This window comes from Haliotis rubra, unplaced genomic scaffold, assembly GCF_003918875.1.
Source record: "Haliotis rubra isolate DU_JTF1 unplaced genomic scaffold, ASM391887v1 Scf179, whole genome shotgun sequence".
In the NCBI taxonomy this organism is placed as follows: domain Eukaryota; kingdom Metazoa; phylum Mollusca; class Gastropoda; order Lepetellida; family Haliotidae; genus Haliotis; species Haliotis rubra.
This window is the reverse complement of record NW_025765769.1, coordinates 1,241,242-1,268,792: the sequence shown is the minus strand read 5'-3', so window position 1 is coordinate 1,268,792 and position 27,551 is coordinate 1,241,242. Positions and strand designations below refer to the sequence as shown.

Here is a 27,551-nt window from a genome sequence, read left to right as displayed (position 1 = left end):
TTTTGCTGCTGTTAGTACCCATGAAGATCTGGTTTAGAATTGGTCTTAAGCAATCCATGCTTGTCGTAAAAGGTGACTAACGGGATCGGGTGGTCAAGCTCGCTGACTTGGTTGACACATGTCATCGTATCTCAATTGCGTAGATCGATGCTCATGTTATTGATCACTGGATTTTCTGGTTCAGGTCGCCTCCATATAGCTGGAATATTACTGAGTGGGGCGTAAAAATAGAATCACTCACTCGTGTGTGATACTTTGCATAGCAATAGATCTTACCTACTGTCGTCAGTGGTACTTATGGCATCTGCTGTTTTCCTCATCTTTGACACAGTAAATCCTCCACAGGAAGGATTAGTGAGTGAGCATGGCTTCATGCTACTTTACAATTTCCACCAATATCGGGGCAGCGGGCAGCAGAAACTGGTTTTACTCATTGTACCCATATTGGGAATCGAACCCTGATCTTCAGCGTGACAAACGCTTTAGCCACTAGGCTACACCACACCCCTAGCGATGACAAGGGGTAGCCGGTGGTTCCAGTACACCCTGTTCAAACCCATGACCATATTCAGAGTTAGCAAAGGCTGTCACTGTGCTGCTTATAACAGGTGACTGAATGGATCAGGTGGTGAAACTCCCTGATTTGGTTGATTGTGAGTGAGTATGATTTTATACCGCTTACAGCAAGATCACAGTGGGGGACATCAGAAATGGGTTGATTGTGTCTTATCATACCCGGCAAATATGGGCTGTTGTTCATAATATCAATCACGGGATTGTCTGGTCCAGATTCGATATTTACAGACCGCCACCATATAGCTGGAATATTGCTGAGTGCGGTGTTAAACTAAGCTCACTCACTCACTCACTCATACCTGGCAAATATGGGCTGTTGTTCATAATATCAATCACTGGATTGTCTGGTCCAGACTCAATATTTACAGACCACCACCATATAGCTGGAATATTGCTGAATGGGGTGTTAAACTAAGCTCACTCACTCACTCACTCATACCTGGCAAATATGGACTGTTGTTCATAATATCAATCACTGAATTGTCTGGTCCAGTTCCGACTGTGTATAGGCTGTCATCACCGTACAGTTAAATAACAAACAACCCCCAAAGTGATTGCTCACTGCCTCCTCGGTCATAGTGTTGGTGAGATATTACTCATATCGCCTAAGAACCCAGTCACTACCTGCAGAGACAGATCATATATTGTGTATCACACCACCCGGCCAAAGTCAGAAATACAACACCAATACTTCTCCATGTTTGTAGATTTCCAGTGTGGCATTTCCTCACTATTAAACATTAACAATGATAGATTGTGGGAAGCAGTGTTAATTTTCCCGTGCTACATTTATTCTCTGTTGATGATAAAATAAGTAGGGGCATAGACAAAGCTTTGACAGTTTCTTCTAGGCAGATATTGATTGAAATTTGATCTCATCGCTGGAGTTGTCTTGCTTGCAACACTCTTGTGTCTCTTTACCCGCAACTGGGTTAATATGGCTGACAAAGAAATTCACAAAAAATGGTTGCATGGATATCTGGCTTCAGAATTATAGATACTATTCTTGATTTTATGAAAAAACGTCCTTTTTTCCATCATGGCTGGAAAGTAAGTCTATTTCTCAAAATCAAATCTGATCTTCTTGTGATAGAATTGCAACTTTGAATATGGATTAGTAACAGTGTTAACATTAAGGTTGGAGAATATTGGTAGAATAGATCATTTGATAGATGTTGCCTAGAAACTGAAAGTTAAAATACACAATCATTTCAGAGATGGGAAGTAAGCAGGTATGAAGTATGCTGAAAAGTGAAGAATTTCCTGAAAAAATATCAGTGATTAGATGATGGTAATTTGCGTGAATATCCTTCGATGAATCATTAAGCATCATCCGTGGAAAATTTCCCCAGCCATCCATCATGCAGAAACTGTAAAGCCCGGGACAAAGATGAAGACCGTTCCCTGCAGGTAACGAGGTTCTATTGTTCCGTAAGGCCATCGTGTAGTCAACATCTGCCATAGTTGCTCCAGTGCTAAACTGTCGTCCGCGTTCTCTGCAGTGGGGTTTGGATCAAAGCTATAGTTTTGCAGTCATGAGCTTCCATGTGTTTCTGACAACGTGAATTACAGTCCTCCCAGCTGATTGATTACGCTGAGGTAGCAAAACTGGTTGTCGTTTTTGGAAATCGGACTGTCGCCATGAGAAATGTATGAAGATAGTTGGGAGATGATCGTGGAGATAAACCAAAGCAAAAATCAATACATACTAACAACAGTACCGAGGATGGAGCCCACATGGTGGGGTGCTGAGGCTGGCAACAACGTCCACTCCATGTGACAAGGGGCACTCCGACGACAGGGACCCTCGGCCACTTGGCTGCTGGCAGCTCTCCGATGTTTCATATCGACGCTCTTAGTGCAGGTATAAGTTTAACCGGAAGGTAATCTGATTAGTGGAGTCATGTGGGACTCACTTCTCCTGAAGGTAAAATATATTCCAGACTGTGTCACAAGCATTGGTATTGTCAACAGGGTTGGATACAGTACCTGGTCGTCACAACCATAGGTATTGTCATTGAGGTCAGATAATTACTACCTGGCTGTTACAAGCATAGGTATTGTCCTTGAGGTCAGATTATTTCTACCTGGCTGTTACAAGCATAGGTATTGTCATTGAGGTCAGATATACTACCTGGACTGTCTCAAGCATAGGTATTGTCCTTGAGGTCAGATAATTACTACCTGGCTGTTACAAGCATAGGTTTTGTCCTCGAGGTCAGATTATTTCTACCTGGCTGTTACAAGCATAGGTTTTGTCCTCGAGGTCAGATATACTACCTGGCTGTTTGAAGCATAGGTATTGTTATTGAGGTCGGATATACTACCTGACTGTCTCAAGCATAGGTATTGTTAATGAGGTCAGATATACTACCTGGCTGTAAGAAGCATAGGTATTGTTAATTAGGTCGGATATACTACCTGGCTGTAAGAAGCATAGGTATTGTTATTGAGGTTGGATATTACTACCTGGGCTGTAAGAAGCATAGGTATTGTTATTGCAATTGGGGTGAAATGTATATACTACCTCTTGGCTGGGTATAAAGACCATAGGTAATTTGGGTTATTCAGAGGTCACATATCCAGTGATCACAAGATATACATCATGAAGCATAGGTATTGTTATTGAGGTTGGATATACTACCTGGCTGTAAGAAGCATAGGTATTGTTATTGAGTCGGATGTAAGAAGCATCAGGTATTGTTATTGAGTTATTGCAGGTATGAAGCATAGGATATGGGATATACCTGGCTGTGTATGAAGCATAGGTATTGTTATTGAGGTCGGATATACTACCTGGCTGTATGAAGCATAGGTATTGTTATTGAAAGATATACTACCTGGCTGTAAGAAGCATAGGTATTGTTATTGAGGTCAGATATACTACCTGGCTGTATGAAGCATAGGTATTGTTATTGAGGTCGGATATACTACCTGGCTGTATGAAGCATAGGTATTGTTATTGAGGTTGGATATACTACCTGGCTGTAAGAAGCATAGGTATTGTTATTGAGGTCGAATATACTACCTGGCTGTATGAAGCATAGGTATTGTTATTGAGGTCGGATATACTACCTGGCTGTAAGAAGCATAGGTATTGTTATTGAGGTCGGATATACTACCTGGCTGTATGAAGCATAGGTATTGTTATTGAGGTCGGATATACTACCTGGCTGTATGAAGCATAGGTATTGTTATTGAGGTCGGATATACTACCTGGCTGTATGAAGCATAGGTTATTGTTATTGAGGTCGGATATACTACCTGGCTGTATGAAGCATAGGTATTGTTATTGAGGTCAGATATACTACCTGGCTGTATGAAGCATAGGTATTGTTATTGAGGTCGGATATACTACCTGGCTGTATGAAGCATAGGTATTGTTATTGAGGTCGGATATACTACCTGGCTGTATGAAGCATAGGTATTGTTATTGAGGTCGGATATACTACCTGGCTGTATGAAGCATAGGTATTGTTATTGAGGTCGGATATACTACCTGGCTGTATGAAGCATAGGTATTGTTATTGAGGTCGGATATACTACCTGGCTGTAAGAAGCATAGGTATTGTTATTGAGGTCGGATATACTACCTGGCTGTAAGAAGCATAGGTATTGTTATTGAGGTCGGATATACTACCTGGCTGTAAGAAGCATAGGTATTGTTATTGAGGTCAGATATACTACCCTGTATGAAGCTGTATTGAAGCATATAGGTATTGTTATTGAGGGACAGATATACTACCTGGCTGTATGAAGCATAGGTATTGTTATTGAGGTCGGATATACTACCTGGCTGTATGAAGCATAGGTATTGTTATTGATGTCGGATATACTACCTGACTGTAAGAAGCATAGGTATTGTTATTGAGGACAGATATACTACCTGGCTGTATGAAGCATAGGTATTGTTATTGAGGTCGGATATACTACCTGGCTGTAAGAAGCATAGGTATTGTTATTGAGGTCGGATATACTACCTGGCTGTATGAAGCATAGGTATTGTTATTGAGGTCGGATATACTACCAACTGTACATGAAGCATAGGCTGTTATTGATGGAAGATATAGTTTGATTATTGTACTCAAAGGAAAATTAAGAAGCATTGATTGAAGGCATATTGAGGTCGGATATACTACCTGGCTGTATCAAGCATAGGTATTGTTATTGAGGTCGGATATACTACCTGGCTGTAAGAAGCATAGGTATTGTCATTGAGGTCAGATATACTACCTGGCTGTATGAAGCATAGGTATTGTTATTGAGGTCAGATATACTACCTGGCTGTAAGAAGCATAGGTATTGTTATTGAGGTCTGATATGTGGCATGGGTGTCACACATAGGTATTGTCATGTCTTGTTCTGTTAATAACTTTTTATTATTTAATAAACAATTGTGGGATTTATGTACTCATTTCATCAGGTTTAGGAACATATAATTCTCTTTTCATTGTAAATATGATATATTCTATTTTGATACACACATCATTTTAAAACAGGATTTGCAGAATATTAAAGATATCTATAATGAATTGAAAGTTATTGATAACTGCATATTTTTCACCTTATTTTGTCAGCTGAAACTTTTGCTGTGCTAGCAGGAAATCCATTTGAACTGTTGCAGATTTCACTGTAATCGATATCGTTCACGGGGGAATTGGCAATTGAAATGCATCAGTCGTTGGATCAGCTTCAACACCCGAGACCTTCAATTTAGGTGTGCTTAATTGATGGGACATTGCATAATCTCGTATTAATTACAGTTTCTAAGGCTAAACGTTCTTATAATGATGTGTGATGTTGCTGAAACTGTCAGTGATAATGGGAGTTGGATGGCTTTGGCATGAAGTGAAGTGAGACTAACAGAGATTTCAACACAGCAACAAAGTTGGTTACAAAGGGAATTGGATGGCTGTGGCTTAAGGTTTCAAATGTATTGCTAAAAGGTATATATCTTATCTAATGTGAGACTACCTGAAATTTCAACACAATAACAAAACTAGCTTCAAACAAAATTTCCGCCGAGAGACCGGAAGGTCGCGGGTTCGATCCCCGACCACGTCATACCAAAAGACGTTAAAATATGGTATTTGTTGGTCCCTGCCTGGCGCTCTGCATTAATGGATACAAGGACTGGTTGGCTCGGAGTCAGTATAATGTGTCAGAGTGGGGTATTCATGCTTCACTGCGGCATGGTATCTCAGTGGGCTAGCACTCTAAAACCAGCTTAAGTCTGGACTAGTACAAGCAGCCGCACATACCCATACACACGCATGCACGTCGTCATATGAGCGAAATATTCTCAAGCACGACGTTAAACCCAATTTCACCTCACCTCACCTCACCTCAAACAAAATCTGTTTCAAAGGGAATTGGATGGCTGTGGCTTAAGGTTTCAAATGTGTTGCTAAAAGGTAAAAATCTAATCTAAAGTGAGACTACCTGAAATTTCAACACAATAACCAAATTTGCTTCAAAGGGAATTGGATTGGTGTGGCTTAAAGTTTAAAACGTATTGCTAAAAGGTAAAAATCTTATCTAATGTTAGACTACCAACACAATAATACAGGTGGTTAAAATGGGGGTTCGATGGTTGTGGCTTGAGGTTTGAAATGTATTGCTAAGAGGTATATATCTAACCTAAAGTGAGACTACCTGAAATTTCAACTCAATAACAAAATTTGTTTCAAAGGGAATTTGATGGGTGTGGCTTGAGGTTTCAAATATATTGCTAAGAGGAATGTATCTGATCTAGAATGAGAACTACCTGAAATTTCAACACAATAGCAAAATTGGTTACAAAGGGAATTTGATGGGTGTGGTTTTAGGATTCTAATGTATTACTAAGAGGTATATGACTTATCTAAAGTGCTACTACCTGAAATTCCAACACAATAACAAATTGGTTACAATGGGAACTGAATTCCTATGGCTTGAGGTTTCAAATAGCATCTTGAAAGTACAACAAACTGCAGGTAACCTCTCCTCTCACACGCCACTTTCATCAAGATTTTAATTTGAAGTATGAGTGAGTGAGTGGAGGGAGGCAGGGGAACAGACAAATGTCAGTCAAATGTCATATCATAATATTTCATCAGCATGATGTCCAAAACATTTAATTAACATGGTATCAAAAACATTTGAATAGCGTGGTATCCATCATAATTAATTAACATGGTATCCACAGCATTTACATAACATGGTATCCTTAATATTTTATTAACGTGGTATCCTTAATATTTAATAAACATGGTATCCAAAACATTTAATTAATGTGGTATCCATAATATTAATTAACATGGTATCCATAATATTTAATCAAAATGGTGTGCCCATGTGCCATATTTTTCAAAGTTGCAATTAAGAAAAAATAAAATACTTATCAGGCAATGTTTTCTAATGCTGTGAACATTTCCCTTTGAAGAATGTTTTTCAACCAGTGAAAGTGCAGCAAGCAGTAATGTTATGATGTTGCAGGAAAACTGCAGGTGGTAGGCCGAGACAGCAATGGGATCATCTGGCCGGAGAGAACAAAATGTCGAGGGCTGCTGTGCACTAAATATGTTTATAGGCTTGTTTTACTTATCCTTAGGGTTAAATGGCTGTTAGATCACAGTCTTACGATGTTTGTAAGTGAAAGGACAATGTAATGCTCCGTTTCATTGTAGTCTCATGCTTCAACTGGTGGTAGACGTGTTTAGTAGGTCATAGTCTGGGTTTGAGCTGCTTGCCTGGAGTCCTGGTTGGTAGGATTATTTCCATCTTGTAAGTTCCACTTAATAGGCCATTTTCCAGTGGGCAGTTAACCGACAGTGATGCCATTGGATAAATCTTGGTGAGAAGACTCAGGACTCCAGATAATACCTGGCACCATTGTGTTTCCATTTTGTTATCACATGTCATTTTGGAATTGGTAAAGCATGGCAAAAGGGTGTCTGGTAATAATGCACCAAGTTCCATTGACAAAGTGAATGTTCATACTGTTACAATATGGCTACCCCTCAGTTCATGTGCACTCCTATTTCATTCTCAGCCTCCTGGGGAGTATATCAATTACTATTGATTGTTGTGTTCATATGTGTACTTTTATGAGGTAATCTTACAAGACAAAGTGGACGAAACCCGAGCTTCAGATTACTGGCCTAAATTGCCCGCTGCTAAAACCGATTGAAAGTGTTATTAGGAAGTGTTCAAGTTTGGGTTAGCAAACTAAAAGGTTTCTGGCACAGATAGGGTAATTTTTCAGTTAATATTGCTGTGTTTGTCTCCTTATAGAGCTTTGATGGACAGTTATGTTGATACAGGTCTTATCACCATGGTGAACCATCTTCTCTATGTAGGGTTCAGCAGCTAGGGGACACCACTCTGCATGTGGATTGATCACCGTGAACTCAGTTGTGGTTCTCTCCACAGCAAGGGTTGTGCAAGTGAGGTCTGGGTGTCTTTCTAGTGGTTCTCTACACAGCAAGGGTTGTGCAAGTGAGGTCTGGGTGTCTTTCTAGTGGTTCTCTCCACAGCAAGGGTTGTGCATGTGAGGTCTGAGTGTCTTTCTAGTGGTCCTCTCCACAGCAAGGGTTGTGCAAGTGAGGTCTGAGTGTCTTTCTAGTGGTTCTCTCCACAGCAAGGGTTGTGCAAGTGAGGTCTGGGTGTCTGTCTAGTGGTTCTCTCCACAGCAAGGGTTGTGCAAGTGAGGTCTGGGTGTCTTTCTAGTGGTTCTCTCCACAGCAAGGGTTGTGCAAGTGGGGCTGAGTGTCTTTCTAGTGGTCCTCTCCACAGCAAGGGTTGTGCAAGTGAGGTCTGGGTGTCTTTCTAGTGGTCCTCTCCACAGCAAGGGTTGTGCAAGTGAGGTCTGAGTGTCTTTCTAGTGGTCCTCTCCACAGCAAGGGTTGTGCAAGTGAGGTCTGGGTGTCTGTCTAGTGGTCCTCTCCACAGCAAGGGTTGTGCAAGTGAGGTCTGGAGTGTCTGTCTAGTGGTTCTCTCCACAGCAAGGGTTGTGCAAGTGAGGTCTGAGTGTCTTTCTAGTGGTTCTCTCCACAGCAAGGGTTGTGCAAGTGAGGTCTGGGTGTCTTTCTAGTGGTTCTCTCCACAGCAGGGGTTGTGCAAGTGAGGTCTGGGTGTCTTTCTAGTGGTCCTCTCCACAGCAAGGGTTGTGCAAGTGAGGTCTGAGTGTCTTTCTAGTGGTCCTCTCCACAGCAAGGGTTGTGCAAGTGAGGTCTGAGTGTCTTTCTAGTGGTCCTCTCCACAGCAAGGGTTGTGCAAGTGAGGTCTGGGTGTCTGTCTAGTGGTTCTCTCCACAGCAAGGGTTGTGCAAGTGAGGTCTGGGCGTCTTTCTAGTGGTTCTCTCCACAGCAAGGGTTGTACAAGTGGGGCTGAGTGTCTTTCTAGTGGTTCTCTCCACAGCAAGGGTTGTGCAAGCAAGGTCTGGGTGTCTTTCTAGTGGTTCTCTCCTCAGCAAGGGTTGTGCAAGTGGGGCTGAGTGTCTGTCTAGTGGTCCTCTCCACAGCAAGGGTTGTGCAAGTGGGGCTGAGTGTCTTTCTAATGGTTCTCTCCACAGCAAGGGTTGTGCAAGTGAGGTCTGAGTGTCTTTCTAGTGGTCCTCTCCACAGCAAGGGTTGTGCAAGTGAGGTCTGGGTGTCTGTCTAGTGGTCCTCTCCACAGCAAGGGTTGTGCAAGTGAGGTCTGGGTGTCTTTCTAGTGGTTCTCTCCACAGCAAGGGTTGTGCAAGTGAGGTCTGGGTGTCTGTCTAGTGGTCCTCTCCACAGCAAGGGTTGTGCAAGTGAGGTCTGGGTGTCTTTCTAGTGGTCCTCTCCACAGCAAGGGTTGTGCAGGTGAGGTCTGGGTGTCTGTCTAGTGGTTCTCTCCACAGCAAGGGTTGTGCAAGTGAGAAGTGAGGTCTGAGTGTCTTTCTAGTGGTCCTCTCCACAGCAAGGGTTGTGCAGGTGAGGTCTGAGTGTCTTTCTAGTGGTCCTCTCCACAGCAAGGGTTGTGCAAGTGAGGTCTGAGTGTCTTTCTAGTGGTTCTCTCCACAGCAAGGGTTGTGCAAGTGAGGTCTGGGTGTCTTTCTAGTGGTTCTCTCCACAGCAAGGGTTGTGCAAGTGAGGTCTGGGTGTCTGTCTAGTGGTCCTCTCCACAGCAAGGGTTGTGCAAGTGAGGTCTGGGTGTCTTTCTAGTGGTTCTCTTCACAGCAAGGGTTGTGCAAGTGAGGTCTGAGTGTCTTTCTAGTGGTCCTCTCCACAGCAAGGGTTGTGCAAGTGAGGTCTGAGTGTCTTTCTAGTGGTTCTCTCCACAGCAAGGGTTGTGCAAGTGAGGTCTGGGTGTCTGTCTAGTGGTCCTCTCCACAGCAAGGGTTGTGCAAGTGAGGTCTGGGTGTCTTTCTAGTGGTTCTCTTCACAGCAAGGGTTGTGCAAGTGAGGTCTGAGTGTCTTTCTAGTGGTCCTCTCCACAGCAAGGGTTGTGCAAGTGAGGTCTGGGTGTCTTTCTAGTGGTCCTCTCCACAGCAAGGGTTGTGCAAGTGAGGTCTGGGTGTCTTTCTAGTGGTTCTCTCCACAGCAAGGGTTGTGCAGGTGAGGTCTGAGTGTCCTTCTAGTTGTCCTCAAGGGATGTAGGTCTGAATTTAAGGTGCTCATTCTTCAGATCCATGGGTTCAATTCCTTATGTTGTAACAGTTTTGTATAGTGGAAACTTTCTGCTGTCAAGCCTAATTTTAATTCTGAAGGTAATTTTTTTGCTGGATTACACAAACTCTTCACGGAATTGAAACAGAAAAACAATTTATGTTTTTGTAAATGAATTTCTTTAAGCTTTCTGTTTTGAACTTGCTGTACTGAAACTGGGCTGTGTTGACATTGAGATAAGACCTGCATCGCATGAAGTGGCAGTTTATATGTCTGGTGCAAGATGGAGCACCAGGTACAGATTCAATCTTTACAATGTGAAGTTCAGTGTTTGTCCCATGGAGTCTCCATTGATTCCTTTCCTGTTGAAACTCTCCACAGTACAGCAACTTCTTCATACACTGGTATGTGACTGAGTTTGCAGAATGTCCCATGCTTGTCTCACAGTGTGGATTGAGCAGAACAAACAAATACATATTATCCCATGCTTGTCTGCAGGCGGTGGGGTACCCCAGTGGTTAAAGCATCCGCTCGTCATGCTGAAGACCCGGGTTCGATTCCCCACATGGGTACAATGTGTGAAGCCCATTTCTGGTGTCCCCTGTCGTAATATTGCTGGAATATTGCTAAAAGTGGCGTATAACTAAATTCACTCACTCACCCATGCTTGTCTGCCAGTGTGGATTCCGAGACAGAACAGATTCCTCATATCTTATGGTGTCTATGGTAGCCAAGTGGTAAAAGTGGTCCCAGTTTACTGAAGGTCTAGGTATTAATTATCTCGCTCACTCACTCGCTCTCTGATACTGACATGCTCTCTCTTTGACCCTTGTTAGCTGACTCTTTAACCCTTGCTCCTTGGCACTCACTCACTCTTTGACCCTTGTTAGCTGACTCTTTAACCCTTGCTCCTTGGCACTCACTCACTCTTTGACCCTTGTTAGCTGACTCTTTAACCCTTGCTCCTTGGCACTCACTGACTCTTTGACCATTGTTAGCTGACTCTTTAACCCTTGCTCCTTGGCACTCACTCACTCTTTGACCCTTGTTAGCTGACTCTTTAACCCTTGCTCCTTGGCACTCACTCACTCTTTGACCCTTGTTAGCTGACTCTTTAACCCTTGCTCCTTGGCACTCACTCACTCTTTGACCCTTGTTAGCTGACTCTTTAACCCTTGCTCCTTGGCACTCACTCACTCTTTGACCCTTGTTAGCTGACTCTTTAACCCTTGCTCCTTGGCACTCACTCACTCTTTGACCATTGTTAGCTGACTCTTTAACCCTTGCTCTTTGGTACTCACTCACTCTTTGACCCTTGTTAGCTGACTCTTTAACCCTTGCTCCTTGGCACTCACTCACTCTTTGACCCTTGTTAGCTGACTCTATAACCCTTGCTCCTTGGCACTCACTCACTCTTTGACCATTGTTAGCTGACTCTTTAACGCTTGCTCCTTGGCACTCACTCACTCTTTGACCCTTGTTAGCTGACTCTTTAACCCTTGCTCCTTGGCACTTGCTCTGGCACTCACTCACTCTTTGACCATTGTTAGCTGACTCTTTAACCCTTGCTCTGTGGCACTTGCTCAGTCACTCACTCACTCTTTGACCATTGTTAGCTGACTCTTTAACCCTTGCTCTGTGGCACTTGCTCAGTCACTCACTCACTCTTTGACCATTGTTAGCTGACTCTTTAACCCTTGCTCCTTGGCACTCACTCACTCTTTGACCCTTGTTAGCTGACTCTTTAACCCTTGCTCTGTGACACTTGCTCAGTCACTCACTCACTCTTTGACGCACATTAGCTGACTCTTGAAACCTTTGCTCTTTGACATTTGCTCACTCACTCACTCACTCACTCACTCACTCTTTGACTCTCAGTCTTTACAATTTTATTTATGTGTTGCCCATATTTAGAGGGCTGGTGGGATAAATGAGATATTTCCCTGGTGTGTTCCATATCAGATTAGGATGATGTATTGATAGTCCAGTTCTATCTATTCATATTTCCTGAGGGACAAACTAAAGCATAGCCGGACCTCCACAAGCTGTATCAGCAATTACTAAATAATACAACGATTAGGAATTCCTCAAAGGAACTCCCAGAGGATTTAATGTCTTTGTTCACACTTCGACCAGCAGTAGCTGATACTGCCTAAAAGAATGGCATCCAATAGTCTCCCTTCAAAACCCTCCACACTGCACTGAAACAGCCAAACTGTGCAAACAACATTCTGCTTCGGGGAAATCCAGTGATGCCGATGAGTTCAGGGAAATGGACGTCTGGGTGTTTCTCGCAGGACACTGACAGTTGAGGAACAGTTTGATTGGATACATTATCATACATACACATCTGTAGTTAGTCCATTTTCTGTAACTGTTTCTTGAAACAACTGCTACACAGGAAACCACAGACACTGGAAGGAAACAGTGGCAAATCTTGTTTTGTCGAGTTTTTGTTTGTGTTCCAATTTACTGTATTCATATATTTATTCCTGGCATTGACTTTCGTTTGTGTTTGGGATAAGATTATGATGAAGGCCAGAAATCCATTGCTTGAGTTATTCCCCTATACCAGGCCTAAATAAATGTGAGCTTCTCAGGTAGTTGTTTGTTTGTGTTTGTGACTAACTGAAATTGATAAGGTACTGGGAAATATTGTCAGGCATTTGTGGTTTTTATAATTTGATTCATCAGACTCCAATGGTTATGTAGTACAGACACCATTGTTTATGTTATATAGACACCATTGTTTATGTCATACACACCATTGTTTATGTGGGGCGGCGGGGTAGCCTAGTGGTTCAAGCGTTGGCTCTTCACGCCAAAGACCCGGGTTCGATTCCCCACATGGGCACAATGTGTGAAGCCCATTTCTGGTGTCCCCCGCCGTGATATTGCTGGAATGTTGCTAAAAGCGGCGTAAAACTAAACTCAGTCAGTCGGCATTGTTTATGTCATACGGACACCATTGTTTATGTCATGCAGACACTATTGTTTATGTCATACAGACACCATTGTGTGTCATACAGACACCATTGTTTGTGTCATACAGACACCATTGTGTGTCATACAGACACCATTGTTTGTGTCATACAGACATTGTTTGTGTCATACAGACACCATTGTTTATGTAGGACATCCTTGCTAATGTCAGTATTATATAGTCACCTTCACATGATCTAGAAACAGACACCATTCACATATTTCCCTATAATTGTAATCTATAACAAAGTTGCACTGATGACGTGACAGCAGGATACAGGGATATGAGACTACTATGAGCAGCATATAGGTTCAAAGAACGTTGTGGCACTTCACCCATTAGACTTGATTGTAATCAATATGACATATCATTTAATTAGAATTAATTCCCTTTTTGTTTTAAATATGATAGAATATCTTTGAACATTTGCCTTAATTTTGGATTTAAAGCTTTAGCTCTTATCTGTAGCTTGATTAACAGTTTGTGTCAGAACACTCCCATATGCGATGGTGCAAATTGCATCGTCATTATGATATCCTACCAGCAGAAATCCGACCTGTGGAGTGAGTGAGTGAGTGAGTTGGGTTTTACGTCGCTTTTAGCAATATTCCAGCAATATCACGACGGGGGACACCAGAAATGGGCTTCACAGATTGTGCCCATGTGGGGAATCGAACCCGGGTCTTCCGTGTGACGAGCCACTGCTTTAACCATTGGGCTACCCCACCGCCCCTCCTACCTGTTGAGACATTAGAGCAGGTGAAGTGATGGGCGTTGTCCCTGTTGTTATGGATACTGCAGGTTTACTGCCACTTTCAAAATTATCCCTGTTGTTGATTGGCAAATCTCTGAGCCAATTGGCTTCCAAGTGCCCTTCCACAACAGTACCAAACATGCCTTGACCTCAGGTTTGAATCCATGCTGTTCATCGCATAAACGCTGTGCACATGTGCAAATTTCATTTTATGGCAGTTAGCTAATGGGTTTTGGTATTTTACTTGCGTCTAAATGGTCACTTGTTTTCTGCCAAGACATAGCTGTACAGCTGTCTTGTGTGTTGTTATAGTTGATGGTGGTGAAGTAGCCTGGTGGTTAAGGCATTCACTCATCACTTGGAAGGATCATGTTATACACAACTGGGTACCTGCATTCAAAACACAGCATGGAAGTCATGGGATCACTGTTCTAAGCCAAGTATTAAGAGGTAAAGATTTGGGGAGCCGCCAGATTCAAATACTATCTGAGCAAACCACTTAGTCAGAACCCCCGGTAATTTTAAACACAGGTGAAAAGCTCATGATTGTTGTCCTAACGTGATATGTCTGGATCAGTTGTAAAGATGGCAGAAAAACATATCCTGATGTTTGCTCCTGGATGCAATGGAATTGGTCACTGCAGTGATGTTTGCTCCTGGGAAGAAGGTCACTGCAGTGAAGGAAGGGGCGAGTGAATGAGTGAGTGAGTGGTACCTGGTTTGTTGGCCGCACTGAGCAGTATTACAGCTATATGGCATCCATCTGTAAATAATCGTATTTAGACCAGGCAATCCAGTGATCAACAGCATGAGAAGATTCTTGTATCAGTATCTGGACTTGACTCTGCATGAGCTCCATACTACTTTCATGATCTATTGCATTACAAGTCTTACAAGGGACGGTGGGGTAGCCTAGTGGTTAAAGCGTCCACTCGACACGCTGAAGACCCGGGTTCGATTCCCCACATGGGTGCAATGTGAAACAAGGAAACAAGCTATCATAAGACTTTTGAAAGTACCGTATTTACACAATTCAGCAGTGTTCCAATAGGCATTCCTTGAGCAACTTCTGTACCAGTTACAATATTCTTTGAAACACCTAATATAAAAGAAACACACGATTTACTTCAGGAGGTCACTCAGTAGTTAGCACTGTCTGTAAGGTCCACTATGACCTACATAATGGGTAGTGGGGTAGCCTAATGGTTAAGCGTCTGCTCGTCACACTGAAGACCTGGGTTCGATTCCCCACATGAGTACAATGCGTGAAGCCCATTTCTGGTGTCCCCTGCTGTGATATTGCTGGAATATTGCTAAAAGCGGCATAAAACCATACTCACTCACTCACAAGTCTTACACATAAGATACACAAAAGATAATTTACAGAGAAATTGACATCAGTTCTCTCCCCTGTCACAATATAGTGCACAGCAGTGAAGACAAACTAAACTAAAAACACTGGTCTGAGGTATGAATAATTGTATTAACTGCACAGGATCTGCTAGTAAAATAGGTTCAATAGTTTCTCTGATTTCAATTGGTCTGTCACATTATTGGAATTCCAGGTTAGAATAGATACCCTGCAAACTCTGCTGGTGGCAAACTAGGTATTCAGAAAACTCTACAATCTATCATGGCTGGAAGTGTGTCCATTACTGGGTTATAAAATCTAGATTATCTTGCCTCACACATAAATGTCGTTTTCTGATTGGCTGAGCGCTCTTCTGTTATTTTCAATGTACCCCACTTACAAGTGAGTAACATTTTCTATGTACCCCGCTGGGAATGCCGAACTCATTTGGTACTTCGTAGTAGTAATTCATTATCTCGAATAACATTGAATCACGTATGATATACGGAAATTACCGATGTTTTGCGAATGCAAATCGATGGAAGGGAGGTTACTCTAAATTTGTTTTTCTTGTCTTGTCGTCTGGTACTCCATACTATGATCCGATACCCGTGCTTCAAACAGTTCAAAATTACCATTGAGGTGTTCGGTAAGATAAATACGTTGTTCACTGGTCCCTCGGGGGCCCATGGGATGATGTTTGTTTGTGTACCCTCGATGTTTGTTTACCCATGTCCCCCCTAGAGACCAGTGAACAACTTATAATATACACAAACATGCACACCTAAGCCACATATTTTTGTGTTGTGATTAGACTGACCAGTTGTGAATCTTATTGTATGTTTCAATAAAAGCAACCTGTTCCCTGCTATCATGTTCATCTGTCAGTTATTTAGAATTACAAGATTTATGTATAAACACCCGTTAATTTGTTGCCAGTTTGTTGTATATTATTTATGAACAGTTGGACTGGAAGTGTGGTTTCTATGGATACTCGTTAATTCCATGACGGCTTCTGTAAATAGTACATTGATAGTGTTAGAGAATTGATTGGTTTGATTTGATTAGCAACAGAAGGTTTAATACCAGTTGTGTCGAATTCTGCTTGTGTGATTTGTTAAATTTGTGTTTACAAAAATTGCTTGTACATTAGGAGATGAAAAAATATGTTTTGCACATTGTGTTGGAACAAAAGAAAGTGTACAGTGGAAGGGTGAGATATGTGTTGGGGTAGGAAACAAGCTATCATAAGTCTTTTGAAAGTACCGTATTTACTCAATTCAGCACAGTGTTCCAATAGGCATTCCTTGACCAACTTCAGTACCAGTTACAATATTCTTTGAAACACGTCCTAATATAAAAGAAACACACGATTTACTTCAGGAGGTCACTCAGTAGTTAGCACTGTCGACAGCGGAAGGTCACGGGTTCGATCCCCGACGCGTCATACCAAAAGGCGTTAAAATATGGTACTTGTTGGTCCCTGCCTGGCGCTTGGCATTATTGGGTACAACAAGGACTGGTCGGCTCGGAATCAGTATAATGTGTCGGAGTGGGGTATTCATGCTTCACTGCGGCATGGTATCTCAGTGGGCTAGCACTATAAAACCAGCTTCAGTCTGGGCTAGTACAAGCAGCTGCACATACACATACACATGCATGCACGTCGTCATAAGAGCGAAATATTCTCAGCACGACGTTAAACCCAATTTCACCTCACCCCACCCCACCTCACCTCACCTCACCTCACCTCACCTCACCTCACCCCACCCACCTCACCTCACCTCACCCAGTTAGCGCTGTCTGTAAGGTCCACTATAGCCTACAGACACCATTTTAATGCTGGATGAATATATTTCTTATTAGAAATGGGTAGTGGGGTAGCCTAATGGTTAAGCGTCCGCTCGTCATGCTGAAGACCTGGGTTCGATTCCCCACATGAGTACAATGCGTGAAGCCCATTTCTGGTGTCCCCTGCTGTGATGTTGCTCAACTATTACTAGTAGCGACTGAAACCAAACTCACTTACTCACTCTCATTTGAAGGCAAGCCTGCTAGTGGAGGTAACTTCGGTTACTGAAAAAACATTGCCATCGCCAGTTTTGATGGACACGAAGATATCCTTTCCTTGAAAGATAGTTGAAGATTTTTTCTTGCTTGTCATTTCCAGTTCTGAATTTCAATGTTCAATCATAATCCATGGGACTCCCTGTGATGTTGTTGATATTGACAACCAACATTCAAGCTTGTTTGTAACTCAGTTAGGTTTGATATGTTAGACCAAGAGGGTAGCTAATCGCATTGGCAGATGGAAATTGAGGGCGAGGAATATGAATTTTGCGAGAACCAAGTGAATGGATCCGGGCCTTGGTGAATTTTCATCCGCATGCCAGCCCTGGCGATACAGAGGAGTGGGGTTCACTTCATGTTTCTGAAATCCAGGAGTTTTATGACTACACTCTGCTTGATGACTCATTTGTTTTGGCATTGATGGTATGAAACAGAATTATGGCTGAATCGGTTGTTGACCTTTCAGAAATCAAGGTGCTCTATGAGTTTTTTATATCTACAAGGCCACCCATGTGTGCCACCAGCAATTGTGGAACACAGAGTTATTGTTCAACCCACTGATTTCAGTTGTTATTTCCAGGAATCCAGGAGTTATATGAGTTTTTGATGTCCATCCATGTGTTCTCAGTTATGTTGTAAGAAAGAGAGAATGACGTCGGTTTTTGTTTTCAGAAATCCAGGAGTTCTACGAGTACACACTTCTTGATAATGCCAAGCCACCCATGTGTTCACCAGTTATGTTGTAAGACAGATAATGACGTCTGTTGTTGTTTTCAGAAACCCAGGAGTTCTTGAGTAAATCCAGGAGTTTTATGAGATATTGACGTTTTGATGTCCATCCATGTGTTCTCAGTTATGTTGTAAGAAAGAGAGAATGACGTCGGTTTTTGTTTTCAGAAATCCAGTTCTACGAGTACACCCTTCTTGATAACGCCAAGCCACCCATGTGTTCACCAGTTATGTTGTAAGACAGATAATGACGTCTGTTGTTGTTTTCAGAAATCCAGGAGTTCTATGAGTACACCCTTCTTGATGACTCCAAGTCCACCCATGAGAAGACCCTGGAGACGCTTCAACTGGCCAGCAAGTGGGAGCGTGAGCCACCAGCAGCCAACAACCAGACCAGCAGGATGGAAGTTAGCCACGTAAGATGGGTTTAATATATACTGGACTGTGGTTTAAATGTCCCTGGTCACCTGGCCTAAAAAAAATGTTGCGGCTCCGATTACCCGACCAACTCCTGAATTCTAGTGCCTACCCAATTTTTTAAGCAGTTTGAATAAAATTAGCTTTCAGATACCATTGTTTTTGCAGGCACCGACGGACATCGGTCATTCTGATAGAGAAGGTAGACATGATGGCCTCAAGCTCGATTGAATAAACAATTACACATTGATAATGTGTTATTAGTTTGTACTTTATTTCTAAACAAAATGTTAAAAAAAAAAATCCTACCTACCAACCCTAAATTTTAAAGAGGTGTAATCGGAACCACAACATGTTTTATAATTGGCCACAATGGCTGTCACTGATGCCACCCCAGGCTATTGATTGTATTGACTGGCATGATATGATTTTTAAAAAGCCATTGGTCAGATGCTTTGGCCATTGTTCACAGTATCTTAAAATACACATGTAGTATCTAATTAATTATTTCCCCATGTTGTTGAATGGTGTCATGAAAAACTCTGTCATCATGTAATATTGCATTGCTGTAGTTGGGTTTTTCATTACCACAATATCATTGCAGCATTATGAATGCCTTTGATAGCTATCTGTTCCACGGTTGCATGACTGCCAAGTGGTTCAATAGCTATGTAGAGTTACATCCCTTAACCCTGCCAAGATCTGTGCCTTGTGGGTTCGGATCAGATATATATAAGATCATTTAGATGACTATATGTATGGCATTGGGGAACGCCAGTGAGTGAGTTAAGTTTTATGCCACACTCAGCAATATTCCAGCTATGTGGTGGCAGTCTGTAAATATTCGAGTCTGGGCCAGACAATCCACTGATCAACAGCATGACCATCGATCTACACAATTGGGTTATGATGACATGCATGTGTCAACCAAGTCAGCGAGCCTGACCACCCGATCCCGTTAGTCGCCTCTTACGACAAGCATGGGTTACTGAAGATCAATTCTAACCCTGATCTTCTAACCCTGTGGGGCAACAGCCAGTGATCCACTGTGACACATTTATTTGATTAGAGTTGTGTCCCTTAGCAGTGACAGGATCAGCATCAGCCCACATGGTTGAGCCATGGTTGGCACTGAGGGGAGGCGTGTGTGGCCTGTTGAATTCACTGCAGTTGTCTGTACAGAGTGGTTTACCCTATTTTTACTAAATTTATGTGATGATTTTTTAAAAAGAAATTCCCTTCTTGAATTTCACTGATCTTATTTCTGAAGTTATTAGCCAAGAAAATCAATAGGAACAGACACTACAAAAAATTCAAATTTATATCTAAGTCTTCCTAAAAGTACCCTTGCTTTCTTTAATTCAATTATTTGGCTTCTGGAATATTTTTCTTCACTTGTGTGAATATTCCTTTGTATTGGTTTTCTAAAGCTATATTTCTGTTTTGGTTTTCTTTGAAACTAAATATATTCTGAAATGCTTTGACAGCTTGATTTGAGATGTGCTGCTTGAATTTCTTGAGACCTCACTTGTACAGATAACTTCACTTCAGACCTTTTCTTTTCACTCTGATTCGCTTCACATTACCAAGACTTGGCTGGAAAAAAAATGGTGTTCTTTAAAGAAACTCTGCTCTTTCACAAAGTCAGCATTACAAAAAATATCCTTTTTTCTTAAAGACATGTTTCTGAAGGAGACACGTTCATTGTGATGGTTCCATTGCCGATGTGTTGGGCTTGGCAGTTCTCAGTGAGGTGCCCATGACCTAGAGCAAGCAAAGAGTTGTCTCCCTTGAACTAAAAGGTTCCATATCTGTGAACTGTAGACCCCTTGGTTGGCTTGTTTAAACTCGCGGCATGGATTGGCAGCTGTAGATGTTAGTTCTGCTCTTGTGGTAGTGGGTAATACCTCACATATTGCTGGATGATTAATTGGCTTTGCAATGCAAATATGAAAAGAGACAATTAGTGGGTATTTTTCTGACTCTCTAATCTGTTACAAGGGTTCTTGTATGTTTCCACGTCACTTTTAGCAATATTCCACAGCAGGGGCTCATGAAAGGGGTGTCACATTGTACACTTGCAGACCTGGGACCCCGGTGGATACCACAGTCTATTGTGTGAGAGAAATTGGGGAAGAGGTTATTATTTTATCTTATTACCTACGAGGGCGAGGATACCGTGGTTCCTATTTTTCATATGATGCCCTAGGGCAAAATATCATTTTGTCATGGTGACGTGACATCATGAACAATGCTATGATGTCGCGTTTCTTCTGTGACGTTGCGTTCTACATGCGGCGATCCATCGTAGCCAGCCTATGTTTGAAAGTAGATTTTGGTTTATTTTCCTCAATTTGACGACTTCGGTAATAAACAGAATATTATATTCGTGCCCACATCATACTATGTTTACGACACTTGTATCTAAATATCGGTATATCCCTCACTCTCAGTCGGGAAATACCAACAAGTAGGCACTCGTGTCGTAAACAGATTATGACATCGGCACGAATATAATATCCTGTATGTACATATTGTTGAGAATTTAAAGATTGTAATTTTTATAAAAGATTTCACTCATTACTCACGTATTAATGTGAATATTAGCAGAACATAACTCCAGATTCAATGACAGGTGAACAGTTAGTATTTTGTCAAGTCACCATGGGCACCAATGCAGGCTTCAATGCGGCAGGGCATACTACTGATCAAAGAAGTTAGAAAGTCAAGGTCCATGCTGTCCCAATATCGGACCACCTCTTCTTTCATTTCAGCAATATTTGTCAGATTTTTTTTATTGACACTGCCCCTAACACAGATATGCCACCTCTCACGTTAAATTACGGACTGTACTTTGGGCGCTGATACAAAGGTTTTTCAGTTTGTTTGGTCCAGAATTTCAATGTATTAGGAAACAACCTCACAGGACTTTCATCTGAGAAAATCACATTGTCCCAGTTAAAATTTCTATGCTGTAAGCACCAATTCAACCTTCGCTCCTTTTGTTCAGGTTTCATGATCGGAGATGGAATTCCTCAACTTTTCTGCCAACCCATTGCATGCAGCTCAGTTCTAATTGTCTCCTTACAGACAACCACAGTTCCTCTATCAATCATATCCAGCCTTAAGTTTTCTAAACTCCTTCGTTAGTTTTTCGAAACAAGAATACCAAGCCGCCTCCTGTCACCAACAGTCAATTTTCTGGGCCTACCTGCACCTCCCTGGTGCTCAATGCCATAAACAGTGGACAAAGGGATGCCTGTTCTACTTGAAATCAATTTAGCTGATCTGATGTCCTCATTATAATACTCTAAAATCAACTTCCTCTTCTCTAAATCATCCATACTGAAGATCACTGAAAATGTCGTCTGCTAGCAAGTAAACAAAGGGGGATAACTCATCACAAACTAGTGAAAAAGGATTAACAGAGTTGTCTCTCTTGAATGAAACCAAGCACTTGAAAGCTGGTCAAGGTTGTTTATACTAGAAATCCAATTAAACATATTCCTAAAATTCTCAATAATTTCTGGTCATGCTATATATCGTAGTAAAGGTATATGTGTGTTTATTGACTGAACACATACATTTTTTTCACCCTAGTTGCATTGCTACATTTGTCAGCAACATATCCATGTTCATGGGTTTGAAGGGTGGCCTAATGGTTAAGAGTTTGCTCGTCACGCCAAAGGCCCGGGTTTGATTCCCCACATGGGTACAATGTGTGAAGCCCATTTCTGGTGTCCCCAGCTGTGACATTACTGGAATATTGGTAAAAGCCGCGTACAACCAAATATGATAAACTTCACTTTGGTTTTCCTCCCATATAAGACTGTGATTTGATTGGAACACTGTTCCAAGCTCAAAAACCCAAGTAACTATAATTTTGTACATAATTGCCACAATCAGCTTGAAGTCAACACACAGTCTTCTTTGACACTTCTAATGATGACATACATTAATACTTAATGTCAGTTGAATCTATAATCAGATTCATAAGGTTCGTTAGACAAGATATTAATATCTTGAAAACTACTCATATTTCACCTGGAGGCTTCTGCTGGATGCTTCATTAATGATCAGTCCCAGTGTTTCTCTGCAGACAGGACCTGGTGCCTTGGTTAACAGCCCCTGCCTGTATGTGGGGATGAGTGAGTGAGTGAGGGTGGAGGTGACTGGGGATTGTACAAGCTGGTCGAGGGACCCTTCCTGTTAAGAGGGGGGTGGAGGTGACTGGGGGTTGCACAAGCTGGGCTGGTTGAGGAACCCTACCTGTAAAGGGGGGGGGGGGTGGAGGTGACTGGGGGTTGTATAAGCTGGTCTAGGGACCCTTCCTGTATGTGGAGTGAGGGTAGAGGTGACTTGGGGTTGTACAAGCTGGTCAAAGGACCATTTCTGCAGGGGCGGATGAGGGTGGAGGTGAATGAGGGTTGTACAAACTGGTCGAGGGACCCTTCCTGTATGTGGAGGTGAGGGTGGAGGTGACTGGGGGTTGTATGAGCTGGTGAGGGTACCCTTCCTGTATGTGGAGGTGAGGGTGGAGGTGACTGGGGGTTGTATGAGCTGGTCGAGGTACCCTTCCTGTATATGGGGATGAGGGTGGAGGTTACTGGGAGTTGTACAAGCTGGTCAAGGGATACTTCCTGTATGTGGGGGATGAGGGTGGAGGTTACTGGGAGTTGTACAAGCTGGTCAAGGGATACTTCCTGTATGTGGGGGATGAGGGTGGAAGTGACTGAGGGTTGTACAAGCTGGTCAAGGGAACCTTCCTGTAGGTGGGGGTCAGGGTGGAGGTGACTGAGGGTTGTATTAGCTGGTCGAGGGACGCTTCCTGTAGGGGGGATGAGGGTGGTGGAGGTTACTGGGAGTTGACTGGGGGTACAAGCTGGTCAAGGGATACTTCCTGTATGTGGGGATGAGGGTGGAGGTTACTGGGAGTTGTACAAGCTGGTGAAGGGATACTTCCTGTATGTGGGGGATGAGGGTGGAAGTGACTGGGGGTTGTACAAGCTGGTCAAGGGAACCTTCCTGTATGTGGGGGTGAGGGTGGAGGTGACTGAGGGGGTTGTATTAGCTGGTCGGGGCCTTCCTTCCTGTAGGGGGATGAGGGTGGAGGTTACTGGGAGTTGTACAAGCTGGTCAAGGGAACCTTCCTGTATGTGGGGGATGAGGGTGGAGGTTACTGGGGGTTGTACAAGCTGGTGAAGGGAATACTTCCTGTATGTGGGGATGAGAGGGTGGAGGTGACTGGGGGTTGTACAAGCTGGTCAAGGGAACCTTCCTGTATGTGAGGGGATGAGGGTGGAGGTGACTGAGGGGTTGTACAAGCTGGTGAGGGAGGAACCTTCCTGTATGGGGATGAGGGTGGAGGTTACTGGGGGTTGTACAAGCTGGTCGAGAGGGGGGATGAGAGGTGGAGAGTGACTGGGGGTTGTACAAGCTGGTGAAGGATACTTCTGTATGTGGGGGATGAGGGTGGAAGTGACTGGGGGTTGTACAAGCTGGTCAAGGGAACCTTCCTGTATGTGGGGATGAGGGTGGAGGTGACTGAGGGTTGTATTAGCTGGTCGAGGGGGACGCTTCCTGTAGGGGGGGGGGGATGAGGGTGGAGGTTACTGGGAGTTGTACAAGCTGGTCGAGGGAACCTTCCTGTATGTGGGGGATGAGGGTGGAGGTGACTGGGGTTGTACAAGCTGGTCAAAGGGAACCTTCCTGTATATGGGGATGAGGGTGGAAGTGACTGGGGTTGTACAAGCTGGTCAAGGGAACCTTCCTGTATGTGGGGGATGAGGGTGGAGGTGACTGGGGGTTGTATTAGCTGGTCGAGGGAACCCTTCCTGTATGTGTGGGGATGAGGGTGGAGGTGACTGGGGGTTGTACAAGCTGGTCGAGGGAACCTTCCTGTATGTGGGGATGAGGGTGGAGGTGACTGGGGGTTGTACAAGCTGGTCGAGGGAACCTTCCTGTATGTGGGGGATGAGGGTGGAGGTGACTGGGGGTTGTACAAGCTGGTCGAGGGACCCTTCCTGTGTGGGGGATGAGGGTGGAGGTGACTGGGGGTTGTACAAGCTGGTCGAGGGAACCTTCCTGTTTGTGGAGGGGTGAGGTGGAGGTGACTGGGGGTTGTACAAGCTGGTCGAGGGACCCTTCTTGTATGAGGGGATGAAGGTGGAGGTTACTGGGAGTTGTACAAGCTGGTCGAGGGATACTTCCTGTATGTGGGTATAATTAGTACACGCAATGTCCAGGGACTACAAGGGGATGAAACTATGAAGTAAAGGTTGGATTTGTCTGAGTTGCCATTTCTCTTCCCATGTTGTTCACTTGATGAATGCTGTCAGAATCTGAGTCCAGTGATCTCCAAGGAGCAGGCTGTGGGGACAGGTATTGACAGATCTGTTGCTGGAGATCACTTTGTGGGGACAGGTATTGACAGATCTGTTGCTGGAGATCACTTTGAGTATTCTTTGAAGTTTAATTTTGGGCTGCCTGTTGGTGTGTGGCGAAAAACTCTCCACGGTGCTAAGTAGTTCATCAAGACGATGTCAGCGAATGCCACCATTAGGGATCCTTAGAATCTGTCTGACTTTAATGCTTTTGAGGCACCATAACAAAAGTGATGTACGCATTATTATTTTTTGCATAAAAAAATGAAGGGAAAAAAAATAATTTAAAAACCAGATTTACCCTGATACACAAAAGGGAGACAACTCACTTGGTCAACATTGATTGGATCATATGCAAGAATGGGGTTTCGTGAACTTAAATGAAAAACTGACTGACTGAAAATTGTCCTGACAGACGTAGTTAAAAACGGATAAACTTGGAGGGCAGCTTGTCAGTATGCAGTGAATATTTTCTTTAGGTATAATACTCCCAGAGAAATAAGTTCAGAGATGTAATTGGCTCCAAACACTGCAGACTGAAACGTGCAGACTCATTATTAGCTCCCTGTGGTAGCCTTTATTCCTGTGGTTCCACAGATACATACAGAAACAAAAAATTAAACACTAAGTTATAGCTATTCCTAGTGGTGTGCCTAACTGATTACTGAATTATCTCCCCTGACATGTAATTGTTACTTTTCAGCTCCTGGACATTTTTTCACATGCACAACAGAAAATGAATTATGAACATGTTTTGACAAAAAATCTGTAATTTGATGCTTTTCTTTCGCAGAAGATGAATTCCCCAGTAGAAGAAGACTTGCCTCCACCACCACCGCCCCTTGAAATGTCGAACACCCGAGCTACATCGGAATCTGTCCCACCTCCTGTAGAGAAACCTGCCCCTATCCACAGCAAAGCTACTACACACACCACCGTCACGTACGATGAGCGTGACCTCCCGCCACCGGTAAGACAGGGCCGACTCTTGTGGCCAGTCTTTTTCCCTCTCGCTTCAGATTTGAACCTACTGTTTTCAGAATGGATTCAAGGGGTAGCACAGTTTGCCTGCGTCTCAAAGTGAACAAAGTCATGCGACTATAGCCAGGCTGGCGTGTTAGATTTCTGAAACAAAAGCAATTTATGTATCCCCAGACATTTCTCAGCCATAGAAATTTTGGTTTTGTGAAACACTTGTCAGGAGGAGAAACCATATTTTCACTACTCCGGTCCTCACAGTTTGTAGCTGGTCCTGCTGGTATGGAAGAAACACATTAGCATGTGTATGTTTTCTGTCCCTTTATTGGGTTCCAGTTTGTAGCGAAATTAATACACCAAGAATTGTTTCTGATTGGTGAACATCCTCAAATGCTACTGCTTTTGTTTGATTTTCACTTGTCCTCAGCACAATTTGGAGTCTCAGACCAGCAGACCAACATGAATTTCTAAGGCTGATTTTATTATCCCATGATTATCATGCATTCTGGGCTCAGTATCACAAAGCATTTTGTGGTTGTTTGAAAAGGTGTTACAACAATTATATGATCACTTTGTGAAATCAGGCCCTTTGTGCTGGTGCATGGGGACCCATGTATGTGAGGGTTATTTGAGTTAGGGTGATATTAATATGTAATGCTTCAGTTTGTTGTTTCATTCATACACAGTGCACATTAACTTTATGGCATAACACTTACATGGGAACACCACAAGCACTGGTTGAAAAATACCATTGCCCGACGCCCGGGTCAAGTGGAATTCTCTGGTCGGTCAAATAAATATCCACATTTGACCTTATTGTGGAACGGTACTGCCAAACTACGGAATGTTTTTGAAATATATATTTTGATGATGAAATAAAAGTGCAATTGTCTGTTATTTATAATTCATAAAGATTTTTTTGAAAAATAAATCAAATTGTTAATTGTGGTCAAGTGAAATTAATATTTTGTCAAGTGGATTTGGAAAGTTTACTGGATCTGTGTCCAGTGAAGTTTTGAAAAAAAATTTCAACCCCTACCACAAGACACATTCATTTATAGAATTTCTCAAGGTACTTTCACCAAACGATGATTTTCAGATAGGTCCAGGCTCTTGCATGAGAGTGAACTATATGACACAAGACTTTCATGGGAATACCCCGAGATACATACGTTTATAGGACTTCTCAGGGAGGTTTTCACCAATGATGATTTTCAGAAAGGACCAGGCTCTAATGAGTCAACTGTATGACACTACACTTACATGGGAACACCACGAGACACATTTGGGTATGGGAGTTCTCAAGGAGGTTTTCATCAAACGATGATTTTCAAATAGGAGTGAACAATATGACAAAGAATTTCAATTTAATCGCTCTGTCACTGACTGACACGTCGAATGATATTAAGACACCAATCTTCTCAAAAAGGTTTTTGCCCAAAAGAGGATTTTCAGATTAAACCAGTTCTGAGCATGAATTTCAACTTGATCACGCACTCACAATAAAATAAAATGATAAGCGATTGGCTTGGGTCACTAAAAAAATGAAATAATTACGCTTGGTGGAGCTGTAGGTGATGAACAGCGTGGCCTTGATTTCTGTTGAATACGATCTGTAATATTCTCTTACTTCATACATCCTACACATTGAAATGTCAACGCATCAGAAATGTATTCTGGAAGGTCTGAAGAAACC

The 27,551-nt window shown here is 42.8% G+C and overlaps 1 protein-coding gene across 12 annotated transcripts in view; it reads left to right on the top strand.

Annotated features, from left to right (window-relative positions):
* The window catches only part of LOC124273272 (disks large homolog 2-like), a 343,312-nt gene that overhangs the window by 81,684 nt on the left and 234,077 nt on the right, over positions 1-27,551 (top strand). For all 12 annotated transcript variants that reach the window (XM_046708499.1, XM_046708504.1, XM_046708503.1 and 9 more), the window contains exons 3-4: positions 18,348-18,493; positions 25,671-25,847. In XM_046708499.1, coding sequence (XP_046564455.1) covers positions 18,348-18,493; positions 25,671-25,847 — 323 coding nt within the window. The remainder of the gene's footprint in view (positions 1-18,347; positions 18,494-25,670; positions 25,848-27,551) is intronic.